Below are 17,577 nucleotides of genomic sequence, written 5' to 3' on the forward strand. Positions count from 1 at the left end.
ATGACTATCTGCCTTTTAATCTTTTTTATTTTTATGACCCATGCCATTCCTTTAATTATCACAGTATGGAAGGCTGTTAGCTTTACAAGACAGGAAAGGCTTCCAAAATATGCTCTGCATTTCAATACAAGAATTCAGGTAGATAGATATTATAACCATAAAACATAAAGTAGCAAATCTAAGTGCTGAGATAGTTGAGGGAATTGAGCTAAAACTGCTTGAAGCCAGGTTTGCTAACTCTCCTCTTTACAAAAGGAGGAACAACATTCCAAGGAAATTGCACTGTCCCCATTCAGTACAGACAGCCACAAAATGTTCAGACTCATGCAAAAAAGTTGATCAACAGGATTAACTCAGAAATGCTTTCTCCTACTATGAAGTGTTTTGATCACACCAGAAACAAAGACTTGGATCTTTACCTGAGCTTATATGATTTCCTCAGTCTACCAGGGCATATCTACATTTATCTCAACTCACTAGACATTGATAAAGGCCTTTTCTTTGCATATGTGGTGCAAATAGATAAGAGATGAATTAGTCTGTTCAAACATGAAAAATTTGAAGTGATCCCCAAATATCTCCATATGCCCTAGCCTGAACCAGAAGACCAACGCTGCCTTGTGTTATTAGTCATGACATGTACTATGCCAAGCATAGCGTGTTACTCTACTCACACACACAGATCTTTTCCTACTTGTACTAAACCTTTGGACTGAGTAAGATGTTCATATATCAGTCATCAGGCTGAATTATTTGCTGCAGATACCAAGCTGAAGTCTATGCTAGAACTGGGTTTATTTTACTTCAGTTGTAGTGGTAAGGAGCCACAGTAGCATCACAGTTATTTTCTTACTGAAGTTCCACAATTGCTGACTTGCATTTCAGATGAATAGCATGGAACAATTGTGTTGTTCAAAGTTTGCTTTTATTTTCCTGTTAGTGCTAAACAATACATCAGTTTTTTAAAAATCCTTCCATCCTTATCATCCAGATGTGGAAGGCTTTCCTCTTCTATTTAAAGATCCAAATCTATCTGCAAATATAAGCACGAAGAAACAGTGAAGGTTCTACCTTATTTGGGGTATTTCCTCTCTTGTCTTCAGTTATTCAATGTCTATTTTGAATTTCTAGTTCATGTTCTTTGTGGAATTGATTCCTCAGCCCTTAAAATAAGTATTACTTCCTCGCAGCAGAAATTTCTCTCAGTTCCAAGAAATGCTGTATTCCACCTATTAAATTAATCTTTTTGAGCAATATATAGCTCTTGATCTGTTCCACTCATTTGTAATATATCAGTGAGTATTTGCTGAGGTTCATTACGAAAGAACCAGAAGTACCATTGTAGCTCATCACAACAAAAAATGATTAAATAAATCCAGTTGTGCTAGAGACCATGACATGAGTTGGCTTTAGGATGTTAAGTTCTGAAGCAAGTTTCAAATAATATACACTACTGCACTGCAGGACACCTCCAAAAATGCCAAATGAGTGTAAGAATAGCATTTTCTCCACTGCAAAGGCTAGATTAGTGTTCTTGTGGTTTAAAGCCTGTTAAAAATAAATGTGCTAGACAACAAAAATGCTTCTTTTGATAGCTGCTGTGAATTATAATGGTATATTGGACCCAGTAATGGACTATGTATATTAAAGGGTGTGTTTTATGCAGGGATAATTTTAATTCATTTTTATGTGTTTGAATATTGTAAGGAAAGGTTTACAGATCAGTTGAACCAGCTAATGAAAGCAATTTCTTCTGACACACACGACTGCACTGTGTATGTAGAGGATTTAGTTAATGGTAGATCCTCCAGCAATTGCCTAGACTGTGCCCTGCCCAACAGTTCTTCCCCATCAGCCATCTGCATGCACACACACCTCTTGGAATAGCATAGAAACCTCCCAGCTCTGCTAGGAATTAATTTATGACCTAAATCACTGCTAATAAGTTCTTTGACTCCATACACTAGAAAACTGAATTGTGCTAGAGTGCATACCATGCTGTAGGAAAAATTATGTTCCCACCCTAGTCAGGATGAGTGACCTAACCTAGAGCTGAAATAGCACTGAAGACTAGGGAACATTAATTTTATCTCAGATTAGCCTTTTGAATTCAACTCAGGGAGAATTTGTATGTTTGCTGCTGACTTACTCAATTTCCTTCTTCTCGCTCTGTTGTCTTAAGGTAACTAGTTCAGATTCAAAACCAAGTTTTTAACTCTGAACTTAGAAAACAGGTTATCCTCACTAAGTGTTTTACATATAATCAACCTTGTGTATAGATGCAACTGGTTAATTGAAAAGTCTGATGAAGACACATCCATTGTAAGCTTAATCTGTTGAAGCTCATGGCAGTGCTGTGACAGATTTGCAGCAACTGATTAAAGTTGGATGAATGGAGCTGTTATCACCCCCTCTCATTTTCTCTGTCCTCTTAAATGATGATGCTCTCTCCATGGCACAGCCTCTGAACCACGGGGAATCAGGTCCTGCACTGGCACAGATTTTAGTCCAAAATAGCAAAGCAAAGTGAAATCTCAGGAGTAGTAGAGTCACTAGGGTTGCTCTGTATAAATTTGCCACCTCAACTCTGTCAGAGACCAAAGTAACAAGATGTACTGTCCCACTGGAAAAAGTATAAAACCATACTATCAACTTTAAAGAGGGGAAAAGGCTACTATTTGCTGACAATAGAGTTTTTGGAAAATGAATTAACATGGCTCTGCTGTTACCTAACCTGAAATGACCTGTCTGAGGACTAAATATGTTCTTGTACAAACACGCTCTCTGTGTGATAGAGGACCCTGTCATTTCCTTTCCTGTAATAAAGCAAGGAAAAATGAGATGTACCAAACAACCTACAAAATGCTTTCATGTCAGCCTGTTGTCTGAGCTTGTGTAGATCCATGGAGTGCTTGTGATTAGAGATAAATGGGACCAAATTTTCTGAAATGAGGGAAAGGCAAACAAGCATGGCTGTGTTTTCTGGCTTCCTTGCATATATGCCAACTTGAACATATTCCACAATAAAGCTAGGCCTGACTTGTCAGTACAGTTGCAAACAGTGCAAAGGAGATACATGCTGTCCAATATTTACAAATCATCACCCAAGTCATAATTAGAGGGAATGAAACTTGTAGGAAGAAGATTGCCATTGGGAAACTGTTAATGGTACAAAAACACTCAAAGCACCAGCCATAGCATTCACACTAATATGACACATCATTACCAACCATTTGCCATGGTTAACCAAAATCTATTTTCTCATCAGTTTTACTGGCTACTATCTGATGAGGGATGGAAAAATGAGCACATTATGACACCAGCTTTGAAAGTATCTCTTACAAAAGGAATAATCCATGTACAGCTATTGCTCACTGCTGGCTATTGCAGGCCAAAGCTCACAAGTCCTCTGCAGACACATGAAGGACACACGTGTCACAGGAAGGTCACAAAAGATTGAAGAGCATCCATCATTTAAACCAAGTAGAGAAACAAAAGGTTTCCTTGTTTTCTTTCTGCAACTGATAGTCTGAAGCCAATTCTTTGAGCTATAGCACAAGTATTATGGTTCTAATTAATCAAAACTCTTTAAGTTCAACAAATTACATTTGAGTATATGCTAAGGAGAGCTACTAGACATTTGAAGAGAGGAAAGACTGAATTTTTAATTCACCATAATTTCTCTGCTTCTTCGGCAGAGTTTGTATGATGTGAGGACTGTGAAGTACATGGTACTCCTGCCATGATTCCTATGCTCTCCCTGAGCTATAAATGTCTCAGAGTAGGGCATGTTCCTTCTGATATCAGGCACCTTGAGAAAAGATTCCCTGTATGCTGGAGGCATGGATTGTGGAGAACCATCTTCCCTGAAGAGCTGCCCGTAAATCTGAGCCAGAGCTTCCCATAGGTGGGAATCAGTGGATTTCCGTCTGGGAGGATTGAAACATCTCAAAAGTATATAAAGGAAAGCATTATGATGAGACTTAAATATAAGAGTAAAGATTACTTGGTTTTCATGTATTGCTCATGTTTTCCTTCCTGTAGTGGTAAAATAAAGTACCTGTTATTCCTGGCATCCTTTAAATCACACTGAATCCCATCTTTGTTCTTACTGTTAAATTTTCCATTCCAGCCTCATTTACTAAAGGAGTCTAAGGTGGAATTTTTTGTCTCCAGAGTACAGATTGAAATCAGTGGTGTTTTACTGAGAGTAGGCAGATCAGACTATCTGAGCATACTGGCCTCACATACCAAAATATGGTTGGAGTGAAAGAATATGTGAGATAGCATTTATGGCTCTAAATACCCCTGCAGTGCACACTGGTACTGGTTGTTGGACAGCTAGGGATCCTCTTTTTCAGACACTGAAAGAACAGGGAGGATTGTACACTTAAGACTGAGGGACATATTGGGTGGGAAATCTATTTGGGAACATTAAAACAAGACCATTGCAGAGAGTATACTGCAACAAATAAGGTTCCCATCATATAACCTTCCATCTTTTTTTCCTGTGTTGGTGGTCAGTCAGCCTCATCCTCACTCAACTCTTGTTCCACCTATTGCTTTCTCTCTCCACTGCAGGGCCACCTCTGTAAAGTGGGTTTCAACTTATTGCAGTAAACAATATACCTACCTCTGCCTGTTGTCAGAAATAGGGCACTTTTGGAATTTTCTGCATAATCTAGTATTTGTCAGAACATGTAGACTCATCAGAAGTGAATCTGCAGGAATGCATCAGTTTCAGCAGTTTCTTGGGTGGAAGTGCTGGTTGAAAAGAGGCAGACAGTCAGACTGGGCTCCCACTTCTCCCCGTGCTGGGGCCTTCACTTGGCACTGGCCAGGCAGGATGTCAACACAATTGTTCTTGGATCATGTGTGACTTCTGGGTGCTTTACACAAACTTTGACAGCTCTTGGTTTCATCCCAGCACAGAGCAGGAAAAATTTCATGATTTCGTGCTTTTCAAGATGTTAAGGATGAGAAGACAGTTTCCTGTCCTACAGAATATGGAGATCAGCAGTTTGTATACTAGGACTGTTTTCTAATTACAGCAATATCCTTGCTCTTTTTTCTTTTTATTTCAAATGTAAATCCAGGCTAGGTATGTTTCCAGGATTCTGTTATCATTAATTAATATCAGAAAAATGTTACTGATTTGAAGGAATATCTTTATGTCTCAATACTATAAGCGTGACTTGTTTTTACCAGCTAATACTTGCAAATAGCCAGTGTTTCTGATTTTTATCCCCAACTCTTGATCATGGTTCTTATCAGATAACAGGGAGGAAGAACAATTAGTTTCCAAAACCTCTTATTTTGTGTAATTAAAGAGGCAAACCACAGAAAGAATTCAGTGGATGCTGAAATAAAGCACCACAAAAGTTATTGATGGATTGTTTTAACCAATCTAGTGAAAACACAAGATTTATATACAGTTGATACAGCTCTGGTCTATAGTCATATTTTTATTTTGCATAAAGTCCTAATGAAATGAAAAGTTGATACAGATTCCTATTATTTAGTTTGTAATTTTCAAGGTCATCTATTTTAAATTCTCCCAGTGGTCACAAGCATTTCTGGATTAGCAACAATTGCCTAACTATAGTCAAACTAGAGGGATTTTCCCAAAGTATGTGATCATATTGCTGTTAGAATGCATAATTGTTTTCTCCATGAAGAAGCTAAATTTGGCTTAGCAACTGTGTCATGATGTTGACAGAAAATATCTGGTGTGACAGGGCATAGTGTGGATACTGCACTGAAACGCTCATAACCACAGCTCATTTCATTGATCTTTCAAGGGGGTGAAATATCACACAAGTCATCTGCCTTCGGTTTTTCAAGCCACATCAAACAACTGTGTGGAGATGTAAAAAAAAGAGAGAAGTGCTAGGTGGTTTGATTTCATCAGTTAATGGCTGTAGGTCACTTGATAGCCCTTTGTGTACAATACAGCGATACGCCTGTATCTTGTAAGGCTCACCAGAGTGACTTACTGCTGTGGTACAGGGCCTAAAATAAAGCTTGCACATGCCAAGCACCACATGATGCATAAAATATTCTAATAATATATTACAAAGCCTTGTCAACACTAGGGAGAATGACTGTTCCAAGAAGTAAGGCTGGCTGAAAAAAGACATTCTTCTTTCCAAACTGGGCCTTTATGAAAGACAGTGATTTGGGGAGCAGGGGAGAAGAGGGGGGGGTCTTTCTGCTCCAGTTCAACTCTTCACATTGTTTCATGTCTTTTCTTACTTTTGATCAGCTGTGCTAGGAACCCGTTCAGCCCCTTGAGAACTTGACAAACATCTCATATCCACACACTGAAGTGCCCCAACTGCTTTGTGTGCTGTTGTGTCCTGAGTGTCCTGGGCAGTTTTGCTTTCAGCTGTGCATACACCATCCTGTCCTAAACTGTATCAGTCAGATGGTTTAATGCCATTGTGGAAGTAGTTTGCTCTCTTTTGCTGCTCTACAGCATGCCGAGGGGTCTTGAGAAAGTCATCATAAGAAAATCCTTCTGTGAATTGTTCTAAAGGCAGTGAAATGGGTACCCACAAAGAACAGTGATTATAGCCATTTCTAGCACAACTATTATGACACTAAGCAAGATCGCAACACTTCTTAAACTGAAATAGTTCAGCTACTGCATGCTGCCTAGAAATGGGTTTCTGTTGTCTGATAAACTGACAGTTTAGTATATGAAATATAACCAGTTTTTCCATTAAATATATTTTGACAGATTAGATCTCTGACAATGAAGCCTTTTACTGCGTATGCCTCTGGGTTTATCGTGTTCCTGTTTGCCTTGCTGCAGAGGAGCCATGGACAATGCAAAGAAGCAGCTAAAAAATCAGAGATGAATCTTGGTGTAAAATACGATCTTCCTAACTTCATTGCAGACACACCAATTCAGAATGTAGTTTTATACAAACATCATGTTTATATTGGAGCAGTCAATAAGATTTACGTACTAAATGAAACTCTCCAGAACATTTCTGTGTACAAGACTGGGCCTGTTTTGGAGAACCCTGACTGTGCACCATGCGAAGACTGCCGAGATAAAGCCAATTTATCTAACAGCATATGGAAGGATAACGTCAACATGGCACTGCTTTTAGAAACTTATTATGATGATCAGCTCATTAGCTGTGGTAGTGTGTCCGGAGGCATCTGCCACCGTCACATCATTCACCCTGACAACCCTGCTGACATTGAAAGCGAGGTGCACTGCATGTACTCACCCCAGGCAGATGGAGAAGCGGATAACTGTCCTGACTGTGTTGTTAGCACTTTAGGAACCAAAGTTTTGGTGACCGAAAAAGACAGGTTTGTCAACTTCTTTGTTGGAAATACTGTGACATCTACATTTCAACCTCCCCATGTGCTGCACTCAATATCAGTTAGAAGATTAAAAGAAACACAGGATGGTTTTGAGTTTCTCACGGATCAATCTTATATAGATATCCTCCCTCAGTTCCGTGACTCGTATCCCATTAAGTATGTCCATGCCTTTGAAAATGATCACTTTGTCTATTTTTTGACTGTACAGAGAGAAGCTCTTGACTCACAATCTTTTCACACTAGAATTATCCGCTTCTGCACTTTAGACTCAGAGATGCGTTCCTACATGGAAATGCCTCTTGAGTGCATTTTTACTGAAAAGAGAAGGAAGAGGTCCATCCGAAAGGAGGTATTCAACATTTTGCAAGCTGCCTACGTAAGCAAGCCTGGTGCAGCTCTAGCACATGAAATGGGCCTTGGGCTCAATGATGATATTCTCTATGGTGTTTTTGCACAAAGCAAACCAGACTCTTCTGAACCAACCAACCGATCTGCTGTCTGTGCCGTCTCTGTGCGAACCATCAACGAGTTCTTCAACAAGATTGTTGACAAGCAGAACATGAAATGTCTTCAGCACTTCTATGGGAAAGACAGCAAATACTGCTTGAACAGGGTAAGTGATAATTGATTTGTTACATTTTGGGGACTTTTATTCTCTCTTGCCTATTCCATTGCCAGGTATCCATCCCTTCAGTTTCAGTTACAAAATGTGAGTTTCTGATCACTGCAGACTGCTTAGCATTGATGTTGATTATCTCTAGAAAGATTACTTCTTGTAAATTGAGTATAAAAATTGCTGAGGTCTCTATGGGGCTAAAAAACATAGTTTTTTGCTTGAGAAACTATGATGCAGATAAATGGACCATTTAGACTTATTTCTTTTAATATTTAGAAAAAGTATTCATAAACATTCATATTCATATGCACTGAGGAGTCCCTGAAAAACATCACGTACTTAAAAGTATGTTAATGCTGAATCACTGCTCTTCTCAGAAAAAAATGAAAGAGCTGGTTTGGAATATGCCATGAAGAGCCAGATTGTAATGTAGTTACTCATGCTTGGTACAGAAACAGTCCAACTGACATCAGTTTTCTGTGTGAAAGAAGTGTCAGTGAAATCTGTATCTGAACAAGGTTTCAGGTGGTCTTGGGTGGGAGGGTTGCATTTCTGTATACCATGACTTCAGGTCATATGCTCTCCAACCATATGAAACACTGTGAGCAGAGGAAGCACAGAAATTTTCCCTTTCCCTTCCCGCCAGTGCTGGTTTCAGGTCTTGTAAAAGAAATACAAAATCTGGGAATTGGGCGCTTAGAACAGTTATTCGGGAACATGGAACATTAGAACTTTCAATCCCCTGCTTATGAAGCAGGCCCTTAAATATCCTAACTGGAGAACTTCATTTTCTCCAGTACAAGAGATTTGGAGCTCAGAGGTGGCACGCTGTCTTCTACCAGAGGGCCAGAGCCTCTGTGGTGGGGCTCTCCTCAGGCCTGTGTCAGGACAGATCAACAGCTCAATCTGCATTTAGAGGTGGATGGTATCTGTCACATCCCATTGTTGGGACAGCTCAAAGTGAGAGTGGGAGCCACAGACCTTCTTCACCCCAAGTATCACCAGTGACCAGTTCAGCACAGCTGCTCAGCAGAGTAATCAGGTTAGGATGCGGACCAATGCCCTGGTTGGAATGGGATTCTAATCTGTCTAAGAGAAAGGCTACTCCCCGCTGCCAGAGGTAAGACAGGGCAGTCTGGGGAGAGGAACCCATTACAGGGACCCTGTGGCTTCTCCCCAGTAGCAGCAATGTGCTTCAGAGGGGTCTGAAGCAGTCTGAACATAACCACAGCAGCCTTGGCGTTTGGGGTATGACTGCTTATAGCAGGCTCCAGGTGTTCAACACAGATGTAGCATTGCCAGTGGATACTGATACAGCAGCCCCAACAGATACAGCATTTCATTCCCTTTTTTGTGGGAGGGGAACAGGCAATTTTCAGGAACTAAAAACAAGTTAGCAAACATTCAGCACAGTAGCTTATCTCTCTTCACTGTGTTTTTGCTGTCCTAATTTTTCATTTCAGGTAGTAATATCCTCTTTTTTCTTTTCTTTTCTTTTTCTTTTTTCATTTTTCAGTTCATTTTTAACAAGAACCATTGTCCTTCTCTGAAAGTATTTTATTCTATATTCCTGGGGTATATGATTTGTGAATGACTGTCTTTAAAGCTCGTGGCCTTTAACTTATCTCATTCTGCACTTGCCTATACACACATTTCATAAGATGATCTCTTCAAAGGAAAACATACCATTAAAATATTGACAGAATAATTTGCTGCTTTTCACATACTGAGAAGTACTTTCGTGTTTCAAAAGCTTTTCCAGAGTCTGCTTCTGCTTTGCATATCAGAATGAATGTCTTGTACTGCCGACGTGTTTATTATAGTTGCCTATTTTCAAGAAATGTCATCACAGCTCTGATTTCTGCTACATTAAATTGATAAAGGGAAAAATGTTTCTATGATTTCTTGTGGTTCTTTTAAATGGCATGAAGGCAGTCAGAAATTTTTGTACTGATTGTTTGCTTGACACTGAAATATCAAGACTGTCAAACTTTGCCATTCCACTTCCTTTGCCTTATTCCATAGGACTCATTAAGGCTCCAGTAAAAAGGGTCCTTTGAGGTTTTTCAGGTTTCAACTAGCCAGAAAAATTGGAAATAATTTTCCAACCATCCTTGATACATCTGTTTTTCTCTGGTGTGTAAAGTAGACCTGAAGGGTTGGAATATGAAGGAAGAGAAGAAGCAGGCAGAAGAAGGAAAGCATGTCATTTCTTATATTTGTCCCAAAAATTTCAAATCTCATCTTTCCTGATTTTACTGGAGATCAAATAATAATTAATTTTAAAAGTCTCTTCAACTCTTCTTAGGCCCTTCTTTGTATGTTATAAAAGTGTACATGAGGGCATAAAACATTTTCCCCCTTTTTTTAAGTCACCTTCAACTTAAAAGAAAGCTTTTCTAAAATCTGAGAGTTTGTCACAGGTTAATTTTGCCAAGTTCAAAACTTGTTTCTGTAATATAGCCAAGATGATCTTTGATGTCGAGAGGATGAAACCACAGACCACTCATGGAAGTGAAAGGCACTGATCACTACAAAATTGAGTCATAGGACAGTGAAAGCAGTCCAGCAGTGAATATGGTATACCACTAACTTCAACATTAAAAAGAAAAATGAGTCTCTATCACTCCTTGCGAGGAAATGCTCTCTGATAATTTACAGTTAGAGTCTGATTGATGAAAGTCTTTTCATGTTATAAAAAAAAAAGTCCCATAAGACCATTGTATATAATTTTGTTGGACTTTGGGTAGTCCATCTTTTTAAGTGGCTGTCCCTCAGGGCTGTTTAATCTCAGGCTTCTGAAAGTAGAATTAGACCAAAGTAAACCTGAGTGATACATCCAAAACACTTCCCCAGCTTCTTCTCATATTTAAAGCAAAAATAAGAAAAACTTCCATTCATCTGGATGTGATTGGCAAAATTTGTTCCATTTTGGCCTTGTTTTCTAAAGGATTGAAGTTTATGGGGTTATGATGTTTTAGATCTGTCTTTCTGTTAGTTAACCTTACAGCCTCAGCAATAAGAAATCTTAAAGGACAGGTCCCATATAGGCTTGGGCTATGGAAACTGATGAAATTTTAGGAGTACCTTTCTAAACATCAGAAGGACTGACAAGGACTGAAGAAGGTATTGCTCACCCATGGGAAAAGTCTCCATCAGAGCTTAGTTGAAGAGCAAAGTCAACCAACCATAAGATATAAATCCAGACACAACTGTGCTTCCCTTACTCCAGTGCTCATGGAAAACTTCATAAAATCAAAATAAAACATTTCCAGTTGTGTTTAAGTGTAATAGATATTAAACCAAAACCTGGGCTCACTGAAGTCAGGGTTAGGAAAAGTGAATCTGATGGAGTATCTGATTGATGTCAGATGTACTTCAGCAGAGCCATGACCAGTTAGTACTGCCACCTAATAATTTCCCTCAGTGAAGAGCTGGCTGACACATAAATGATGGCAAGATGGAAACAGAACTGGCTTTGAATTAAAAGAAAAATTGGGAGTAATAGTAAGGAGTTTTATTGCTTGAGTCAGGACAAAGATATCTGAGAGGTGGCTGTGGGGGGTTTTGCATCACTGTTCAGGAATCTCCCACAACAAAGAGAAAATTGGGTATAGTCTTTAAGCAGGGTTTATGTGGCCAGTTCGTCATTATCAGCCCCAGTGTGGTATCCTCAAAGCTGAGGTGTACTTAGATGAGGAAACAAATGCTGCTTACTTCATTTGCAGGCATAGTCCAGTAGTGTGCATCCTTACCATGGATTAAATGGGATTTTTCAAGTGAGGAGGATGAGTTGATTTTAGCCTTGACATTCTCAATTATACATTTCAGTGGTCATTAGATAGATCAAGATCTTACAGGCTTTTTTTGTCCTTTCTGCATCTCTTATGTGCTAAACAATTATAAGCCAAATTACCTGACTTTAATTATTATGGATTTACATGATAAAACACCTCTAGAAATGAAATCCAAATTCAGCTCTGTAAAGATCTTACGTCTTTGTTTTTTTCTACAGGTAAGTTCAGGTGAAGGCCTAAAATACTTAGACCTCACAGGAAAAGAGAAACCACAGATAGGCTTTTGCCACCATGCTCCCAGAAAGTGTCATAAAGCAAGATAAACTGGTCACAACTGCTTTTAAATGAAAGGCATAAATAGTTGGAAAACTTGAAAGGAAAATAGAAGATCACCAAAATAAAAAATAAAGTGAGGGTAAAATAAACACATGGTGATACTTCTTTATTACCATTACACACATGACAGATGAGTAAAATTAGGTTATGCTTATATTGTAATGGAAGAAAATAATTGCTGCCTTCTATCAGGAAACCACAAAGGCACTTATTGATCTGTCATCTTAAGGCTGTGTCTAAGAATATTTAATAAAATAAACAGAGACAAATAACTCTTTAGAGGCCCTATAGCTGTAATATCCCACACCATTTGGCATAAAATTTTGTCAGGTTTAAAAATAACACTACATGTCTCTGATTAAAATGGGTTGTTGTCAATTGCTCAGATAATCTCACAGCATGGAGATGTTTTTATATTGCAAGTAGAATGTGACTGAATATTTTCGCTAAAAGTCAGGCACCAGAATCCATTCGATTAGTTCAGTCATTATTCCTGTGGAAATGCTATATCAGATGGCATACAGCACTCTGCCTGGGCATGAAATCTCTTCCCATTCATATGCAAGCTCCTCTGTGGGGTTCTGACATCTCAGAACAATAAATGAGGAGGGCAGAACGATGGGCAGAGGGCACTGGCACCTTTTAAGACATGCTAAAACCCCGGTAATAAGGGGATAGGCTGCATGCACATTGCTGCTCTGCCCTCACTGCCTCTCTGCCCTCACTGCCTCTCTGCCCTAAGTCCTGGCAGTACCCAGGGTCTCTGCTGTGCCTGTACCGGGGCTGTGCAAGGCAGGCTGTGCTCACCAGCAGCTCCCCTCCACCATTAGGTACGTGGCCACCTACCCAGCTGGCTGTGGAAGCCCTGACTGGGGCAAACAGCCTGGCATAGGGGATTGCAGGGAGAGTCTGGTCTCCAGTTAAACTGCATGGGAGGGACACAGGTATGGGTGTGTAGGGGTGATGTATGAACATGGGTGTGTGCCTGGGAAAGGTTATCTCAGGCTGAACCAGATTTAGCAAACACTTGGCTACAGGGCTAAGGACTCTTCCATCTCCAGCCACAGGGACATCCTCATGAGGGAGTTCCTGAAGACAAGACAAGGAAAAGGGCAGGTCAGGGAGTTTTTGTGGAAGGTACCACACCACCCCTAGTGGTAAATATCTTTGCAGACCCTTCTGAGCCCCAGGAGCTATGGAGTTTGGGGGCTAACCTCTTAGTCAGCGACGGCTGCAAAAACTGTGGTGTTCCTTCTCCTGGTGCCCAGTTAGGGACCTGTCTTTCTTTGCTTCCCAGTGCTACTGCTTGGCATTTTATCATCTTCATGATGAAAGCTGGATTTCTCTGTGAAAAAGCAGTATCCATTAAACTACCATTTTCTGCAAAGGGCACAGCTTTATCAGCCACAGTTACTAATAAATGTTCCATTTCCAGACTTTTTAATCAAATTCTTCCACTGAAGGCAGGGTTCCCTATTGGTTATTAGTGTGGAAAAGTGACTCTGCTGCTTTTCTCTGGAATTGCACAGAAATAATTTCAGGCAGAAAGTAATTTTTATTTTGTTAAAATTGATGTCTGGTCATGTGGTTTTTATGTCTCAGCTTCTGAAGGCCCTTCAATAAATCTAAAGACTAGAACTGGACAAGGTATAATTTTCTTATCCTATGTAGCCTTGCAAATTATAAAAATTTTACAGTCTTACTAAAAGAGATGTCCAAAATGTATACTAGTAGTTATATAATACTAAGAACACTCCCTGAAGATGTATAATAGTTAGATCTGAGCCTTTTTTTTGAACCAAATTCTAAAATTGAAGTCTGCTGATGACTGTTCTGCAATGGGACCTTCTCGGTCCCTTCTGAAAGATCTGCTTGGATTTCTTTAAGCACAGTTCCAAGTTCCAGGGAAAGAGAATATGATTATGCAGTGTGCTGTGTGCAGATCCAAGTCCTGGATTCATCCCACCTGGCTTTCGTTGGTGGTTGACCCATCTAAGCAAGCAATGAATTTTCCTCTGGTTCTGCTGCCAAACAATGGAGAGACACATAAGTCCTGACAAAGCAGACATCTGCCTTTTAGCTCACTCAGCACCCACCTTACCTCAGCAGTTTTGTACTTACTCTTACTTATTCTGACTCAGGACCACATCTGGCCATCATTATTGCTCACTAAAGCAACAGTAGGTAATTACTATGCAGGAGAGAGCTGTGTTACTCAAACTTTCTAGGTGGCATGTGGGTTTCTGATCTCAGACAGCTTTTGCATCAGAGTGGAATTACTCCTCATTTCCAAACATACAAGTAAAACCAGAATCAAATCCCACGGTAAATTAAAAAAAATAATAATGCCAAGGAAGAAGATCCGTGGCATAAGTGGTTCAGAAAGCAAGTGCAAGCCATATGAAATTATTACTTGCACTGTCTACAGGGTGTGTGAAAACAAAGAAATGCTAGAGAAGTGATCTTGCAGGAAGTGGTAATGACAGCTTAATTTTCTTAAGGCAGATGTCACCTGCTTTTATACACAGCCTGTGGAAATTAGGGCAGATTGCATGATTTTCTTCTAGTTTCTTGACTTCTTTCTGTCTCATGCGTCTTGCACCACTGTTTTGGCTAGACATGCAGTTGTTGTGCAATGTTTTGTTGGAATAAGGGTCTTCACACTCAGCATTATCTTTGGATAACTGGTCTAGATGGAATTTCCAGCTTTTCTATTTTACCAGAGCTTACTAAGGGCTTCTATGAAAAATGAACCTTATAGACGCTACAAATGTACAGCAAAATTGCTTTCATCAGCACAACATCTCCAATGCATTACTTTATTTCTTAAAAATGTGTAATTAGTCAACACCTCTTCTTTGATAATCTGTATACTGAGTTAAATGCTAAATTAATATAAAGGAAATCAGCAAAATACAAAGATTACTTAGGTCCATTTTGTCTTCTGAATCAATAGGATTTACTTAGTGCTAATGCACTAACCAGATTATGAGAACTAATGCAGTACTGTTCAATGACAAAAGCAAATAACTCTTTGAATGATCTTGACAAAAGAACATGAAATCATCTTAATTTGTATTAACTAATTACATTTAACATAGATGTTTTTACCTATTACCTTAAGTGGGGCATCAGTACAGTGACTTCCCCCATCTCATTTTAGGAGTAGATCAAAGCAACAAGTATTAAGAGTTACTGAAATTATACTGTGTAAAATTTTACACTGATGGAGTTTTTTAAAAATTTTTATTCTCAGAAAGGGACATGCTTTCTCTGTATTCCAAATAAAAATCTTTGCATTGCTTTCAAATACATGAGGAGTATTTGGGAAAGGAGGAAGGAAGAAGAGGGAAACAATTCTTTGTTTAAAACAAAAAGAGGAAGAAACTCTTCTACCTTTTAGAGTAAAGCTTCATTGCCTCAGCAGAAGTCCTTAGAAACAGAGAACCCAGTCCCCTGTCCCAGGCAGGTTCTGTCCTGCATGAACACTGGACTGAGTTCACAGCACCCACACACCCTCAAGGTGTTGTTCACCAGAAAGAAACCAGAAGCATTGTGGCTCTGCTTCCATGGGAACTGTTTAGCACATGAATTGGCTTCCACTGGCAAAATTGAGCTCTTCAATATGATTCATTTTTCCCTTCCTTAGGATTGCAAGAATCATCATTACTATGATGATGATCAAGTCACTCTCATCTTCAGACAACTACCTGGCTTCACTTAATTTTTTGGGCTAGTATTACATTCTTGTACTTTCAACAGAGAGGAGCAGTGATCAAATGCACTTCTCACCTGAAGAGAAATAATGCAAGCAAGCTACCCAGAAAATTAGGGTGTATCAAGAACAGCAAAGCTATATTGGCTGAAAATACATGGAAACATTTAGAGAGCAAAAAATTAGAAAGTTCTTCTGTGTTCCTCATGGTTACTCTTCCTGTTCAGAGTCTGCTGTACATGTAAATTCTTCACCATTATGTGTTTGGTTCCAATGGAACCCACTCTGTGAAAACTGTAGTTTGATTATTCATCTTGATTCACTGACTTCCACAAGAGATAAGAAACTTACACACTTTCTTAAGTTTTAATGGTCTTGGTAACCAATTTGTTATGTAAAATCACCTATTCTTTGAGAAACTCTACAGTAGTTTCTTTGGAAAAAGATTTTTGCCATTTGCAGACATCTGGATGCAGGTCATTTAACAGCAGCTTATTTCTCCCTACTCCATGTTATGCCACAGACCTTAAGGGTCTTTTCCAACCTAAGGGATTCTTTGATTCTATGAAAGGAGAAATGCTGTCGGCTCTTGTAGGTGACCACTTCTCCTGAGGGAGAATCCCAGAGCTCATCGTTTTTTCAAGAAAAAACTTAATACTTAGAATTTCGATTCTTGACAGCCAACAAGTTAAAAGTCACACAGACAAACCAGCAGAAAATAAAACTCATGCATATTCCTACTTTCATTTGAGCTTTACATCATAACTGCAGTATTTTATGACTGACACTAGGAAATATCACCTTGTTACTTTCAGACCATTTCTCCAATTTGTCAAATTAAATTTTAATTTTAATGATGTCCTCCAAGTGGCTCACAAGACACTATGAAATGTTCCACCGTGATTAAGTCATTGATTTCCAGTTTGTTCAAGACATTATACATAATATCAAGACATTATACATAATATCACTTTCTATATGAGCACTGCACTTAACTAAGAGCAGGTTTTGACCATCTCCAGAAAAAAGAACCTGGAGGAATGTTTCTCCAATTTGCAGTCACTGCAAATTAGAGAAAATCTCACAAAAATGTATTTGGATTTTTTTCCCCCTGGGTATAGTATTCAGAGTAGAGACTAACTTTTGGATCATTTTTCTGACACTGACCTAACCAGGTATTCTTCTGTGATTTTCATTAGTTTCTGTAAGAATTCCATCCCCGCTTTGCACTTTTGGTGCTTTGCACATTTTTATGCTCACTGAATATGACATACAAACCATAAGTTAGCTGCAAAGCAGTGACAGCTCCTGATAGCTCAGCTCAGCGATGTTTAGAGATTTTTTTTGCATATTTGTCTTCTGTGGACCAAGTCAAGGGTAAATTCCAAAACACCGCAACTTCCCGTATGAACAAATAAGATAACATTAATTATCTTCTAGCCTTCTGGACACAGCTGTAAGGCAGGGCTTGCTCACACCTCACTGCATTCCAGCAGCACACCTGTGCCAGCTTAGCAGTAACAAAGCCCTGTCTGTGAATCACACGCACAATTGGCACCTCCTGTCCTACAAGGGAAGCAGTGTAGCTGAACCCAAGCACTTACCCGTGCTCCATTTCAATAGTTGTGTGATTTCTCAGTGGAACTTGGCATAGTATCCAGAGTGCATCATCTGACATCAGTTATTTTTCCACATTGACAGCCAAATGGATGGTTATGTGTACACTGGGAGAGAGGAAGGGAGGGAGGGAGGGAGGGAGGGAAGGAGAG

General features: G+C 39.3%; 1 protein-coding gene across 3 annotated transcripts in view; it reads left to right on the forward strand.

Moving 5' to 3' along the window:
- The window catches only part of MET (MET proto-oncogene, receptor tyrosine kinase), an 87,755-nt gene that overhangs the window by 12,610 nt on the left and 57,568 nt on the right, over positions 1 to 17,577 (forward strand). For all 3 annotated transcript variants that reach the window (XM_033058350.1, XM_033058351.1, XM_033058349.1), the window contains exon 2: positions 6,743 to 7,957. In XM_033058350.1, the coding sequence (XP_032914241.1) occupies positions 6,758 to 7,957 (1,200 nt within the window). In that variant the 5' untranslated portion in view covers positions 6,743 to 6,757. The remainder of the gene's footprint in view (positions 1 to 6,742; positions 7,958 to 17,577) is intronic.

The sequence above is a fragment of the Catharus ustulatus genome, chromosome 4 (genome assembly GCF_009819885.2).
Source record: "Catharus ustulatus isolate bCatUst1 chromosome 4, bCatUst1.pri.v2, whole genome shotgun sequence".
Lineage (NCBI taxonomy): Eukaryota > Metazoa > Chordata > Aves > Passeriformes > Turdidae > Catharus > Catharus ustulatus.